The sequence below is a fragment of the Garra rufa genome, chromosome 13, assembly GCF_049309525.1.
Source record: "Garra rufa chromosome 13, GarRuf1.0, whole genome shotgun sequence".
Taxonomy (NCBI): Eukaryota; Metazoa; Chordata; class Actinopteri; order Cypriniformes; family Cyprinidae; genus Garra; species Garra rufa.
Genome location: NC_133373.1, coordinates 31370151 through 31386032, shown reverse-complemented (window position 1 = coordinate 31386032; position 15882 = coordinate 31370151). Strand labels below are relative to the sequence as shown.

The following is a 15882-nucleotide window of genomic DNA, read 5'->3' as shown; positions in this document are numbered from 1 at the left end:
ACGAGCCTCTTCACACTACACATCAGAGCTGCAAAGAGCTAGAGGTCTGAGTCAGCACTTCCATGCAAATCTGGCCTTAGTCTGAGAGGAGTGCAGCAGTTCCTCATCTACAGCGTGCAAGGAGGGTCTCAGAGCACCAGTGCACTGCAGCGTTGGCTATCTGGCTACTGGTGCGTGCTATCTCAGATATCACATCTCTGTTAGTGAAAACACCCTAAACATGTGTTGAGAATGCATATACAATGACAAAAACATTCTCTCCTCCCGTATATATATATATGTGCATATTACTGCTTCAGGCATGGGTGGTTGTTTGAGTGTATAATGTTAGCGCTAAATAAGACGTTCCTGTTTGACTGCTGGAGGGTGTGCTGGAATGAGGGACCGGAGTGGGAATGGAGACGGATGAGGGAGAAGAGGTGAATTCTTTGGCTTTAAACCATACTATTACAGCCGAGCGATCCGAGCCAAGCCCTCCGCAGGAGAAACATCATGTGACAGGGAGGAACAATGCATCCAGATCTCTGCATTGCCGAGGCGTTATTTTGGGATTTTGGCATTGCTCTTGCACCTCAGTGTGGAGCAGCTCAATGTCTGGCATGCCTTGCATATAGCAGGACATCTACATATGCAGTAGACTGTGAAATACTGTCATATTTATGACCTCGCTTTTAAATCTAATGAATAATAATAAATATAAAAAATAAAAAAAAATGTAAAAATCCACAAAAATATTTTCTCATGTAATACAAAAAGTCTCAAACAATACTGTAGTCATACCATGGCATGGTGATGGTATTTTGATGCAAGAAAATTTGTACAAGAAAGTTGTACAAGAAAACACAAGTCTTTTCACTTTAAAAATTCATGTTTAATTTATTGCGGCATTGTTTTGTAATTATTTGTGAAATTTACCAGCAATTTCTGAGTAAATATTGTTATACTGAATAATAATAAATAAATAAATCCACAAAAATGTTTTCTCATGTAATACAAAACGTCACAAACAATATTGTAGTCATACCATGGCATGGTGACGGTAATACCATGGTATTTTGACATATGCAGTGTTATTTTAGTATTATTGATATATTATTATAGTATTTATTAATATTTTGACTTAGCTTTTGCTTTTCGATTTTCATTTTAGCTTTAATTTTTTTTTTAATCTTAGTAATTTTAGACCTTATTTCATTTATTTTGCACATCTATGTTTTTCATACAATTTTTATATTTTATTTTGAGATTTATTTAAATTACCAAAAAAATTATAGTTATAGTTTTTCATTTTAGTTAAGGATAACAACGTTATATATTATGCTAGAAAATTATTACCATGTTCACATACACTATAAAAAAATGTTAAACAAAAGAAAGATTACTGAAGCAAGTTGTACAAAAAAATACTATTTCAATCGTTCTACTTTTAAAAAAAATTGTTTAATTTAATGTGCCATTTTTTGTAATTATTTGTCAAATTTACCAGCAATTTCTGAGAAAAATGTTATATTGAATAATAATTAAATTATAAATGAATAAAACTGAAAAATCCACAAAAATGTTTTCTCATGTAATGCAAAAAGTCCCAAACAATACTGTAGTCATACCATGGCACGGTGATGGTAATACCATGGTATTTTGATATATATTATTTCAGTATTACTGAAATACTAAAAATTATATTTTTTATTAATATTTTGACTTAGCTTTTGTTTTAGATTTTCATTTTAAGTTTTAGTCACAACTTACTTCATTTACTCATTAAGTCTATGTTTTTCATCAAATGTTTATGCTTTAATTACATTTTTTTTTAAATGACCAAAAATTCAGGTTTCATTTAATGTGTTTGTAATTATTTGTGGAATTTACCAGCAGTTTCTGAATAAAAATTGGTTAATTGAATAATAATAAAAATAATAATAAATAAATAAAAACGTTTTCTCGTGTAATACAAAAGTCCCAAACAATATGATTGTGATGGTAATATAATGGTATTTTGATATATGCAGTGTTATTTTAATATTATTGATATACTATTATAGTATTTATTAACATTTTGACTTAGCTTTTGTTTTTAGATTTTCATTTTAAGTTTTAGTCATTTTGTTATGTGCTTTGCTTCAAATTGGTTCAATTTAGTTTTAGTTTTTCAAGTTTTGGTCATTTTAGAACTTATTTCATTTATTTTAGTAAGTCTTTGTTTTTCATCAAATTTTTATACTTTGTTTAATTTCATCTTAATTTAAATGACCAAAAATTCATTTAATGTGCCATTTTTTTGTAATTATTTGTGGAATTTACAAGCAGTTTTTGAGTAAAAAAATGTTTTATTGAAAATAATTAAATATGCAGTGTTATTTTAATATTATTGATATACTATTATAGTATTTATTAACATTTTGACTTTTGTTTTTGAGCTTTTGTTTTTAGACATTTTAAGTTTTTGTCATTTGGCTATGTGCTTTGCTCATTTTTTTAAAGTTTAATTTTAGTCAATTTAAAACTTTTTTTGTTTATTTTGTAAGTTCATGTCAAATTTTTATATTTTATTTTATTTCAGCTTTATTTAATTTACTAGAAATTTCTAGCAAAATCTTTCTCAAATATACCAAATCATGGTCTTTACACTATATATCAGTGAAATTTACTGAATACAATATTACTACAGCAACATGTGCTTTTTTGCAAGTGAAAAGGCCTGTACAATATTTTCACTGATCAAAGGATTCCATATGGACATTAATCCAATTTGGTTTCGTTCTGAAATTTGTGCAAAATTGTCTATATTCCTGTGGGTTTTGAAACGTAGTGAGGGAATACCTGTTTAACATACTGCACTGCTTAACAAATGTATCATGTGGGAAACCCCGGCACACCATTCCCCCAAGCTACCTCCAATCTTCTACAGGGTCAGTCAAGGGAAAACGAATGAAAAGCTGAAGTATGTACACATCTTTGCCAATTGACGTAGATCTATTTCAGTGAAAAGCCCAGGGAGTCTGCATGAATTCATTCTTTCACAATGAAAATATAATCAGAACAACATAATATGGCTCTGGGTCACTGGTCTAGACTCGGTTGGCAACGGAGGGGAAGGAAATACGAATGAATCATTCATTATGTGTCTCGCACAGTTACGCATACATTTCTCTGGAGGACTGGGACATTCCAGGGGGTTTCGTATATAATTGCAACTTAGCGGCCTTGTCCCAACATACATGTGATTCTCATTATGTTGTAGTACATTGTGACGGCCTCAAGGCTCCAATTACGATCCATCAACGCTGAATGTGGAATCCTCATCACTGCTCCTACCTAAATCATCACAGTCTTCAGAAATAGTGTTTATGAACTGTCCACAGGCGCTGAGGAAAACCAGAGCAACCAGCCAAATTTACCCTCTCATTGCTTTTCGCTTAGAAAGTTGCGCCGGACTTCCAGCCTCCTTTTTGAAATACGAACACTGTAAAATGTGTTAGTGTGTCATAAAGAAGCAAGCAGCTAAATTTGACCTTGGTGACAATAAAGTGACTTTGGTCTCCGTGCCAATGACTGTCACAGCCACACACATTGAAATGTGAATGAATGAGTGAGTGTGTGTTAATGAGCTCATGAGTGAACGTCTTTAAATAGTCAAGTCCACAAAGGGGACAAACACAATGCGCAGCCGTTTCCCCATATGACATCATGTGTCCAGCGGCTAAGCGGCGTTTCCTGACGCTGCCCTACTGAGACTCCCTACAGGAAACGGGCACTTACATTTTTTTGCATAAGCACACATGTACAATGACGCACAATAGCTCTATCTCTAAAACGTCCTGACCTGTGTGCGACAGCACTGCCATCTCTACAAGTCTTACTAAGTCACTTGAAGGCATGCTTGATTTGCGAACTAAGCAGGAACTGCGCTGAGAATTGGCACTGCATTCAGACGATGGTGAACGAATCTAAACGCATGCTGTTTGTTGCATTCTATTCATTTTGCAGAAAGTTATATAACATGATAGTTGGTTATGCCAAACTTTTTCTCTTTTTTTTTGAAGAGATAGAAGGCCATTCATCCTGCTCCATTTTAAACTAGCAATTAGATCATTTACAGATCAGGGTGAACTCTGCCACATCAAAGATTGCCTGTTTGTTTTAATGATTCACATCTTATTTGTTCCAATAGTAGTGGTTTTGGATGTGATACTGACATATATCAGCCTGGTTGCAAGACGTCTGCTATGCATGCTGATCCAGCATGCTATGTTATGCAAGGCAAAGGCAAGACAAGTTTATTTATATAGCACATTTCATATGCAGTTGTAATTCAAAGTGCTTTATATTAATTTAAAATGCTAAGAATTAAAATGGTTATTATAAAAATAGTAAAAGAATAAAGAAATATGGTAGTTAAAAAGAAATGTCAGGTATATAAAAGAAAAGAGGCTTAAAATTGATTTTTAGAGTTATGTTGCATCTGTAACATGTATATGGGTTATTCTACAGAATTGGTCCAAAGTCAGAGTTGGAAATGTCTTGAAAAAATGTTTTTTGTGTATGTATGCAAATTGTATAATATCCAAGGAACATATTTGTAATTGTGCAGTTATTTCTCGTATTGTATTTTCAGAAAGTTTTGGAATATTTGTCCTCTCCCCAAATTGTCACTACTGCAATACAGTGATAATAATTTAATTAGAAGGGTTATAATGACCTATTAAAATTTTGCTTACATCTACATTGCAAATAAATATATTTTTTGCTATTTTATTAAACATTTTTCAGAGGTAAATTAATAACAATTGCATTTTTAACAATATTTCAAGTGTAATTTATGAGATTTGTTGTTTTTTTAAATCCAATTTACCTTTGTAAAAAGCAAAAAGTTTATCAAACTGATATCAAAATTAAGGATTCATTAGACTGAATATACATTGAACCAAAACCTATCATAACATCTTAGTTGATACTTCAGTATACTTTATTTAGTGACAGTAATGCATACTAATGTGCATACTAAAACACTACTAGAACATACTAAATACTAAAAAATTGTACTAAAATTTGGTTTATTTCCCCTAAAAAAAGGATTATGTGTTCTCTTTTGTCACTACGGAAACAATTATGAAATTTTTGGGTCGTAACTGTTTCGGTAGTGACAATTTTATAGGATAACACAAAAAAACAAAGAAAAAACAAAACAAAGATGTCACTATTGAAACACCACTAAATGTTTAGGTAGTGTCAATTTTAGATACTTTTGAACCTAGTTCAAAGATGCTAATCAGCGCATAGTTACCTAGCACAGTTCTTAACAGTTGTACACATGTTCAATAACTGCTAAAAAAAAGTGCTTATGAAAAACGCGGGACACAGGCTTTTTTTAAAACTTCACTTTTTAAAATAATCAAAAAGATACTTTTAAAAACAACAATGAAAAAAAAATCAATATCATAGTTGAAATTTAGGGGTTGAGGTTCGGGACAGCCACCTCCCATTTGAAAGTAGCCAATAAATGATGATTTTATATATATTAAGCTTACTGATATTATAAATGATAAAAGTGGGTTTCAATAGATAACAGAAGGATCTTAGTAAACATCTAAGATTTGAACACTTAAATGCTTTTTAAATCTGTTTTTTTGGTTGTGGGACAACAGTTTGCACCAATTCTGTAGAATGGCCCATACATGGCTTAGATTAACATTTATGCTTTGTAAAGTGCCTGTATATAATATAAACATATTATTATTAATAGTAACGCGTTCATTTCTGTGACACAGTTGGTCATGTGATCTCATCATGCCGGCGCCCATGAGGGACAGACCCGCATCATGTAGAATAAAACAGCTTTTTCTTTAAGACTGATTGCTCTGGAGTTTTTATCATTTATCAAAACTTTACTTAGTGCTTACTTTAGCTTTAATGTATAGTCATTAAACGCCAAAATAAGCATAGACACTAATATGTAAAGAACTGTCAAGCCGTCAAAAACGAATATACATGCATACATTCTGCTGCGAACAACAGGCACAGAGGCCAAAAATGAGTTTGTTTAGCTGTGGCCCATGTCAAAATGAAAGCCCACTGCAATGTATCCACCTTGTTTGAGCAGCAAGCAGGAAGACTCATTAAGGTGAGCTTCACATTCCACATTCATGCACAAACCAGTCCAGCGATGATGTCATCTTCATTTCTGTTCCCCCCTCGAAAACAACTCAATGAGTTTTCCGTGCAGCAACTTTAGTCTGTTTAGCAGCTGGTAAACGTCAGACAATAAAACAATAGTTTGTTTGCCTCCCTCACGTCACAGTGAATCGCTACACAACTGACGTGTGGGACGCGTGAAAGACAAGGCGTGCAGTGCATGAAATATGCCTTACCCCAGTCCAGGAACTCCAGGATGTTTTTCTCTCTTCTGAGGGGAGAATTATTGCACTCATCGTACAGGCAAACTAGAATATCCAACAAGGTCTCCACGCTGAAGCACTGGCCCTGAGACTGAGACGGGCCATCCAGAATCAGCTTCTCCAGCTTCTTCAAACGCACCTCTCCAGACATGGTTTCGATTGCTGCTGCTGCTGCTGCTGCTGTCTCACAGTATGGTCAGTATTTGCTCCCACGGACCTTGAGTGAACGCTCTGAAAAACTTAATGGCTCAGAAAATGTGGTCGAGCCTAATCATGGTCCCTCTCGCAGCGATGCGTCCATATCAATCCCCAACATCATGAATTCGCAGTCCTTAGATGCAGAGAACTTACAGCCATCGACCCTGCCCTGGCCGGTGGATTTGACGTATATAACGTAGGCTGATGTATTCCCGATTCTTCTTTAAAAGACACTTTATACAAAACAAGTCACCGAAGAAGTTTAAAGCAATCCCCTGAGATATGGTGATATCTGTGGTTATCCATTATGCAGTAACAAAAGCGCATCAGCAGCACGGGATCTGCATTGCTACAAAGCCCCATATGCCCCTCCTCTGGCAGGACTGCGAAAGCCTTAGCAAGCTGTTTTTCCTTTAAATTCCTCTCTCACGCTGGCGGAGGGAGCTCAAGCCTTGCTTTCGAAAACTGTTATGCACTTGTCGAGAGAGGGGCTACAAATATGCGTCCTCGGTCATGTCGGTTGGAGGACTCCGCCGCTGCCTTCCCCTGCTCCGCTCCCGGTCGCCGTGTGTGTGTGTGTGTCTCTCACAGCTCGCTGCTGCTGCTGCTGCAGGCAAAACCCGACATCATCATGGCGACCGTCACGGCATCTGCTGCAGGGAATGGAGGGATATGCTGGAGCCTGGAGGGAAATAGCAGAGTAGTGTATACCAGAGAAGAGTGCGCGAATTATCCACCAATTATTCGTTGACCTTCAGGGGGCTCGACCTTTCTGAGGGATTTCTGTTAGTAATTTGCTGTTGAGGTTCGTTTCACGCAAGGCAAATGGTCTTCTAGCGCAATGCCCTAACCGTCAACTGTTTTAAAAATGATAAAACACTTAGGTTTTTTATATTCGCTTGTGGTAAATAAATAATAATGTGGAAATGGCAGGACTTTTTTGTTGACGTACGTCAGCTGGTGACGGAAAGAGCTCGAACAACGTACTGTTGCTATGGTTACCAATGCAGAAGAACGCGACTTCTGTTCTTGAGCGTCCGTTTATCGCAATTTTTGTATGCTGACTTTTTTGTTGTTTGTTTTTGTGGTTATTCATATCTTTGAAAGTGCGTTTTAAGTGTGTATTGTATATAAGAATGCATACCTTTACATACATTGTTTTGAATTGAGTGCTTTGTGGTTGATTCGCACATTGAGAGTACTCAATATAGTATATATATAGTTTGGGAGCAGAACGATTTTAATGTTTTTTAGAAGTCTCTTATGCTCATTAAAGTTGCATTTATTTGATAAAAATAAAAATAAAAAAACAGTAATATTATAAAAATATTATTGCAATTTAAAACAATGGTTTGCTATCTTAATATACTCTAAAACATAATTTATTCCTGTGATGCAAAGCTGAATTTTCAGCATCATTGCTTCAGTCTTCAGTGTCACATGATCCTTCAGAAATCATTCTAATATGCTGATTTATTATCAAAGTTGAAAACAGTTTTTGCTGCCCAATATTTTTTTGGAACCTGTGATACTTTTTTCAGGATTCTTTGATGAAAAAAAAAAAGCATTTATTTAAAATTTAATTAAAAATGAATAAAAAAAATAAGTTATTTAAAATAATTGTGTAATAATATACACTACCATTCAAATGTTTGGGGGCTGTAATTTATTATTATTATTATTATTATTATTATTATTAAATGTATATTTTCTCAGCAAGGATCTGTTAGATTAATAAAAGTAATGGTAAAGACTTGTATTGTTAAAAATATTTCTATTTTAAATTGGATAAATGCTGTCCTTTTTAACTTTTTACTCATCAAAGAATCCTGACAAAAGTATCACAAAAAAATACATACATATATATATATATATATATTAAGCAGAAAAAATGGTTCCAATTTTGATAATAAATCAGCATTGTTAATAAATCAGAATGATTTCTAAAGGATCATTTTGAAGACTAAAGTAATGACTGATAAAAATGTAGCTTTGCATCACAGGAATAAATTATATTTTACAGTATATTAAAATAGAATACCATTATTTTAAATTGTAATAATATTTCACAATATTACATATTTGTTCTGTATTTTTGATCAAATAAATGCACCCTTAATGAGCAGAAGAAACGACTTTAAAAAATCTTACTGATCCCAAACTTTTGAATGGCAGCGTATATGGTACCAGATTCCGTCAAAACAGTCATGTCTTATTTTATGCATCTTATTTGTCTTATTTTGTAAAGGCCTCAAACGTTCTTATTCTTATAAAAAACGAGCACGTTCGCCCTCTTGTGCCCAAAAATCAGCATTGCAATTGCAATGCGAAATTTGATCAAGTACATCTGAACTCCTCATCTGGATTTATTTGTCCGTGGATTTATATAACTTGTACAGGGAAGTTATTGCATATGTTACATTAAATTTTGTATTTAAAATATCTTAGTGCTGTCTTATACTAATTTTACAACTTTAAACTGTGACTATATCTAGAAATATATATGCTATTCATAAAAATTAAATATAAATATATAGCTGTTTAATTTAGCAAAACATATTTGTAACATCAAACGAAAATACCACAGCACAGCTGTTCACGTGTAAGCGTTTGACGTTTGAGAACATGACATCTCTTCTCATAACCATTCTTCAATAAATCTGAATCTGACAGTTGCCACACCATGCCTAATAAGGTGCTAATCGTGTCTTTCATGTCAAAACATTTGATGTTAGAACCGAACCAAACTGCGGCAGGATGTAAGGAACGTCGAACAGGAAGTTCACATTCAATTATTAATTTCTGTTGAGCATGAGAGTTTGTTTAAACAATGAACATCCTTAAGCGTTCAGCTTAAAATGAGCTATTTTCATAAATGATCTGCATTATGATCCTAATCGCTAATAGAAGGAACACTGAGTTTTCAACGCAGCAATATTTACAGTCGTTACCTTTATAACGTCGCTATCGAATTGTTTGTTGTTTTATCAAACCGAGGCGGGATCCGTTTGAATAGAGCTGTCTTTCGTATGTAGTAGAGAGGTGTTAATTAGCGCATGTTTTGTTGATTGGCGTGTACCTCCATCCTTTGATTAAGGGATATGCTACCCGTGAGAATTAGATGGTACTTATATTGACAAAGGGCCTCAAAATAATCGACAAGGGAAGGACAGAAGACTGACAGAAATCACACAAGGATCCAGGACTTCAGTTTACTCACGCATGGATCATGTGTATTGTACAAATGAGCCAAGCAAGGGCCTAGACTGAGGATTGTTGTCAATTAATTTCACATCTTAGTTTTACATAAAAACATGCAGAATTTATATTATTTATTTATTTATATTAGTTCACGTTTCACAGCAGGGTTATCCAACAAAGTAGTTCTTCAGATTTATTTATGTATTAATTATTAAAATATTAAATTTTATCAAATATAAACGTTACTCATCTGTTGTGGCAGGTATGGTAATAGTCATGTGGGCTCAAACAGTGAGCTCTTTTGTCTGATTCTGCATTTGTATTGCATTAATTTGCCTCCATCTCCAGCCAGTCATTTGTCATCTGTTCTTCCTGTGAGCTCCTTTAGTCTGTCTGACATCTTAGAGCAAATAGAGGGGCCAATACACATACTCAGACACTGGGCCCTCAGTGGCACTAGCCCCTCTTCTAATGTTAGTGTGACCAAACAAGGCACGGCAAATCTGGCAATGGAATCAGATAATCACCAACCTGTGAAGAGCCTCCCAATCCACATCCATAGCGCAGCCCTGGATTAAACAGTCTTTGCCTAATAATTTTAATCTGTGCATCAAGCAGAAGGATGGTGGTCTTCCAATAAACATCTAATCCCTCAGGCCACCCAATGATGATGAGGGAGATCAACAGAAAGGTGCTTAGACAGAAGAACTGAAAAACTCTGTACTGACAGACTCTTGCCAGACTAGGAATGTTTTACAAAGTCCAGGGGAATGTACACATGAGGAACAAGGGTGCTACATCAGCGTGCACATGCAAACTGGAACGGAGGGTGCGTTTTAGGTTCACTATGTCTGGAAGGTCATCAGTAAATCCACACAACAAGAACATCAAGCATCAGTGATAAAGATAACATTAAATGAAAGTAGAGCATTTAATATACATTCACACATAATTATGTTTACTATATTATCAACTATATTGCAAAGAAGAGATCTTGTGACACGTTTTGGTAAATTACATAATGTTAAAAATCTATCATTTATATACATGTCTATCTGCATTTATCTATCTACATCTATTTATTTATATACATGCGTATCTGTCTACATCTATTTATTTATATGCATGTCTATCTACATTTGTTTGTTTATTTATATCTATCTGCCTTTATCTACATCTATTTATATATATACATGTCTATCTATTTGTAATTTATTTATTTATATACATGCCTACCTATCTATCTATCTATCTATCTATCTATCTATCTATCTATCTATCTATCTATCTATCTATCTATCTATCTATCTATATTTATCTATCTAAATCTATTTATTTATATACATGTGTATCTATCTGTCTACATTTATTTATGTATATGCATGCCTATCTATCTTCATTTGTTTATTTATATACATGTCTGTCTGTCTATCTATCTATCTATCTATCTATCTATCTATCTGCATTTATCTATCTACATCTATTTATACATGTCTATCTATTTGTAATTTATTTATATACATGCCTGTCTCATTTATATACGTCTATCTATCTATCTATCTATCTATCTATCTATCTATCTATCTATCTATCTATCTATCTATCTATCTATCTATCTATTTATATACATGTCTGTCTGTCTATCTATCTATCTATCTATCTATCTATCTATCTATCTATCTATCTGTTTATGCATGCCTATCTACATGCTTATCTATCATCTTTTTATTTACATATCTATATACATGCTTATCTATCTTCTATTTATTTACATATCTATCTATATACATGCTTATCATCTATCTATCTATCTAGATATATGCTTATCTATTATCTATCTATCTGTCTATCCATCTATCTACATCAATTTATTTATATACATGTCTATCTGTCTATCTACATGTATGTATATCTATCTATCTATCTATCTATCTATCTACATCTATTTATATACATATCTATCTATCTACATCTGTTTATATACATGTCTATACATGCTTATCTATCATCTTTTTATTTACATATCTATATACATGCTTATCTATCTTCTGTTTATTTACACATCTATCTATATACATGCTTATCGTCTATCTATATATGCTTATATCTATCATCTACTTACATATCTATTTACATATCTATCTATCATCTATATTTTATTTGATTGAAAAGATGCTATTTTAATTTTCATTCTAGTTTAAGTTATTTTTTATACGTTTTGCGTTAATTTCTCCGATGAATCGTGGCTTTCATGTATCACCTTCCCTCTGATGTCAGTCACCACCCCTTTGTCAAAGTGCGAACAACTGGGGGTCTCATGGGCGCATATAAGGACGGGCCGCTGTCAAAGCAGAGTCATCTCAGCCCGAGAACAGCAGCACGGAGTCAGAACCTCTCCAGCACCTTCACGTGGAAAGATGTCCTCAATCCGTGCAGCGTGCCTCCTTTGCGCAGCACTTTTCGCCACGGTGAGTGGTTTTACCCACGAAGACATGAAAGACGCTTTGCTGAAGAAACTGGGACTTAGTGAAGTTCCGAAAATTCACAAGAGGGATTTGGAGAATTTTGTGATTCCAGCGCACATTAAGAACAAATATGTTTCCATGCTCAAACTGCACCATGCAAGAAAACGCCGCTCGCTTCCGAGTTTAGCCGGCATACTGAGAGGAATCCCTGGCAATGCAGGTAAGATATGCAATGATATGATATTAAATATTATAATTTAGTCAAAAAATTAATTTCAACTAAGCAATAAATATAGTTTGTTAATAAATCGCTCTCTTTCATTCCAGACATATCTGGTGAATTTGTATATTCTGACACGACACGTCAACGTGTGGTGTTTGAAATGACATCAAGAATTCCTGAAAACAGTGAAGTGACCATGGCAGAACTGAAACTGTTCAAGAAAGCCCCACATAAGCGCTCCATACCAGAAAGAAAGGGCCACAGACCCGTCAACAACGCCCGGGTGAGCATCTACTGGGTGGAACCCCTGGAAGACGGGTCAAATCGAACTTCACTAGTGGATTCCAGGTAAGCAGAGACGGCCACAGACAGTCATTATTCTTTCCTCATTATGCTAATTCCACTGCTGATTGGCGTTAAGGAACAAGCATGCTAATTGTCACAACCATTATCTCAGGTTGATTCCCATTCACGAAACCGGCTGGAAGAGCTTTGATGTCACCCAGGCGGTGCAATATTGGTCGAAGAGCCGAATGGAGATGCCCATGCACCTTGAGGTGTGGATCGAGGGCGAGAGACCCGGCAGTTACGCGGCAGAAATGGCCAAGAGCGTCCGCTTCACAACTCAAGATCCAAACGACAACACTCTGGGAAAACCTGAGCTCGTTCTTTACACCCTCAACCTCGAGGAGTTTGGGTAAGCGTGGCTTTCAAAGCAGCATTATGCTTAATTTGCAATTTCTTACTGGAATGTCTTGTATTATTATATTATTATATCCACATATGTTTGTTTCTGAAATACTTTTACCTCATTTTAATGCAGCGCGTAACTTTATTTATATGCACAATTTGTCATATTTAAAAAAAAAATAATTATGCATATAATTACTTTTATATACTTTTTAATTTATTTTCTTATTTATTAACTTTTTAAATGGCTAGCCTATGTATATATAGAAATTCAAAGTTATTTTTAGTGGAATCTTTCAAAATGTCAAGTAGTCTACTCAGAAGAATCAGTCTATTGTTATTCTAATATATTTAAATATGATTTATGTATAATATGGGCTCGGTAGTGTAAAGTGTTACGGAAGGAATTTCTTAAAAATAAAAATGTGTTTCATTTAAAACGTACAATGTGTTAATATTCTTTCATTCTTTATGTTGCAGGTCTAGTGGAGACTGTGAAACAAACAAAGACAGTGACATGTGCTGCAGGGAAAAATACTTCATCAATTTCCGAGCCTTGACTTGGACCCAGTACTGGATCATCGAACCCTCCGGGTACCAGGCGTTCCGGTGCAACGGCGGCTGCCGGCAGCCCAAGCGTAACTACGGTTATGGAGAGAGAAAGTGCGCGGTTGTGGAAAGCGCGCCGCTACCGATGATGTATTTAGTGAAGAAGGGAGATTATACTGAAATCGAGGTGGCTGAATTCCCAAATATGATTGTAGAAAAGTGTGGCTGCGCAATGGATAATATTTCAGTTGTATGAATATGCCATTTGCCATCGCCAACGTGACGCAATGTACTTAAAAGCTTATTGAGATACCTCAAGCACTTTGTATAAATTTGTAAATATTGCTAAGTGGATATGCGTTTATTTTTGCATTTGTATATGATGCCATATGAAGTGAAAGACTTGTAGATGTTATATTTTGACCAGTAAATAGAACGGTTTGTTGTATATGTCAACATGTTGACTGAATATAAATTAAACTATTTTTCATTGAAACTTTCTCTACTCGTTTAGTGATCTTTCGTAGCCTTCGTTTGCATATTCCAGTGTTTGTAAATGGCCACATGGAGCGCAGACATAAATACACAAGGCAGTTTTGTTTAGTCTACATTAATAATCACTTATTAAAACAGAACAATTTGTAGAGTTTAAAAAGGGTGTGAAGTGTCAAGAACCTTTAAACATGACTTACCTAACAGTGTAAATGGTTCTGATACAAAGTACATTTAATTTCTATGTCCACCTTATTTTTCCTGTTGGAGCAGGCGCGGCTCAGCCATTTGTAAATTTCATGGATCTGGCTTCCGGTCTCATCGGGGTCCAGCTATTTTTAGCTGTACAAAACAAATAGTTTTGCTGCTTGATATTGCCAATTGGTGTGTCCTCATATTATTGTAATGAATTATCTTAATTATGAACATGAATGGCTTGTAGTGCAAACAGTTTAACTGTTTTACTGCACATTGTTATTTGGCTAATGAACCGGAAGTCTCGCCATAGGCTTACTTGTGCGTTGAGGATTAATAAAGGTGGGTTCATTTATTTCATGACAGTAGAATTTACCACAGTTGTACTGTAGCAGCCTACTAATAACTACATCATTTACTCCCCCTCAAGTTACTCCATACTTGTACAAGTTGTCTCTTCTGTTGAACACAAAAGAGATTTTGAATGTGTGGAAGTCAATGGGAAACAGCAACTGTTCGATTACCAACATTCATACAGGTTTAGAACAACATGAGGGTGAGTAAATGAAGGTAAAAATGTTCATTATTTGCTTTAAAAAGTTATTAAACAGTTAGTTATACCTACATGTATTTGCCAAAAAATTAGAATATTGAGGGAAAGTCAATTTATTTCAATAATTTGTTTCAAATAGTGAAACTTGTATGTTATATTAGTTCACTACACACAAAGTGAAATATTTCAAGCCTTTATTTGTTTCAATTTGGATGATTATGGATTAAAGACAAAAAAAAACAAATCCAGTATTTCACAAAATTAGAATATTTCATGTGACCAATAAAAAAGGATCTTAAACACATGTTGGCCTTCTGAAAAGTGTGTTAATGTATTATATTATGTCCTCAGTACTTTGTTGGGCCTCCTTTTGCACTAATTCCAGCATCAAGGCGGCGTGGCATGGAGGCGATCAGCCTTTGACACAGTTGAGGTATTATGGTAGCCCAAGTTGCTTTGATATTGGCCTTCAGCTCGTCTGCATTTCGGGGTCTCTGTTCCCTCATCTTCCTTTTGACAATACCCCATAGATTTTCAATGGGGTTTAAGTCAGGTGAGTTTGCTGGCCAATCAAGTACAGTTATTCCATGGCTATTAAACCAGGTACTGGTAGTTTTGGCTTTGTGGGCAGGTGCCAAATCCTGCTGGAAAATAAAATCATCATCTCCAAAAAGCTTGTCGGTAGCAGGAAGCATGAAGCATGAAGTGCTCTAAAATTTCCTGGTAGACAGCTGCGTTGACTGTAGACTTGCTAAAAGACAATGGACCCACAGCAGATGACATGGCTCCCCAAACCATCACTTCACCCTGGACTTTAAGCAGCTTGACTTTTGTGCCTCTCCGGTCTTCCTCCAGACTCTGGGACCTTGATTTCCAAATGAAATGCAAAATTTGACTTGGGACCACTGGGCAACAGACCAG

At 35.0% G+C, this 15882-nt stretch overlaps 2 protein-coding genes across 2 annotated transcripts in view; one reads left to right on the top strand and one right to left on the bottom strand.

Annotated features, from left to right (window-relative positions):
* cdc42bpab (CDC42 binding protein kinase alpha (DMPK-like) b) overlaps window positions 1-3845 on the bottom strand; it is a 77563-nt gene extending 73718 nt beyond the window's left edge. The window contains exon 1 of the mRNA XM_073852767.1: window positions 3824-3845. Within this exon, the coding sequence (XP_073708868.1) occupies window positions 3824-3845 (22 nt within the window). The remainder of the gene's footprint in view (window positions 1-3823) is intronic.
* An 8366-nt stretch (window positions 3846-12211) lies between these two features.
* Window positions 12212-13977, top strand: lft1 (lefty1). Its single transcript, XM_073852698.1, has 4 exons — window positions 12212-12479; window positions 12587-12830; window positions 12940-13179; window positions 13653-13977. Exons 1-4 carry the CDS (start codon window positions 12212-12214, stop codon window positions 13975-13977), a joined length of 1077 nt encoding a protein of 358 aa, XP_073708799.1.
* The last annotated feature ends 1905 nt before the right edge of the window (window positions 13978-15882 follow it).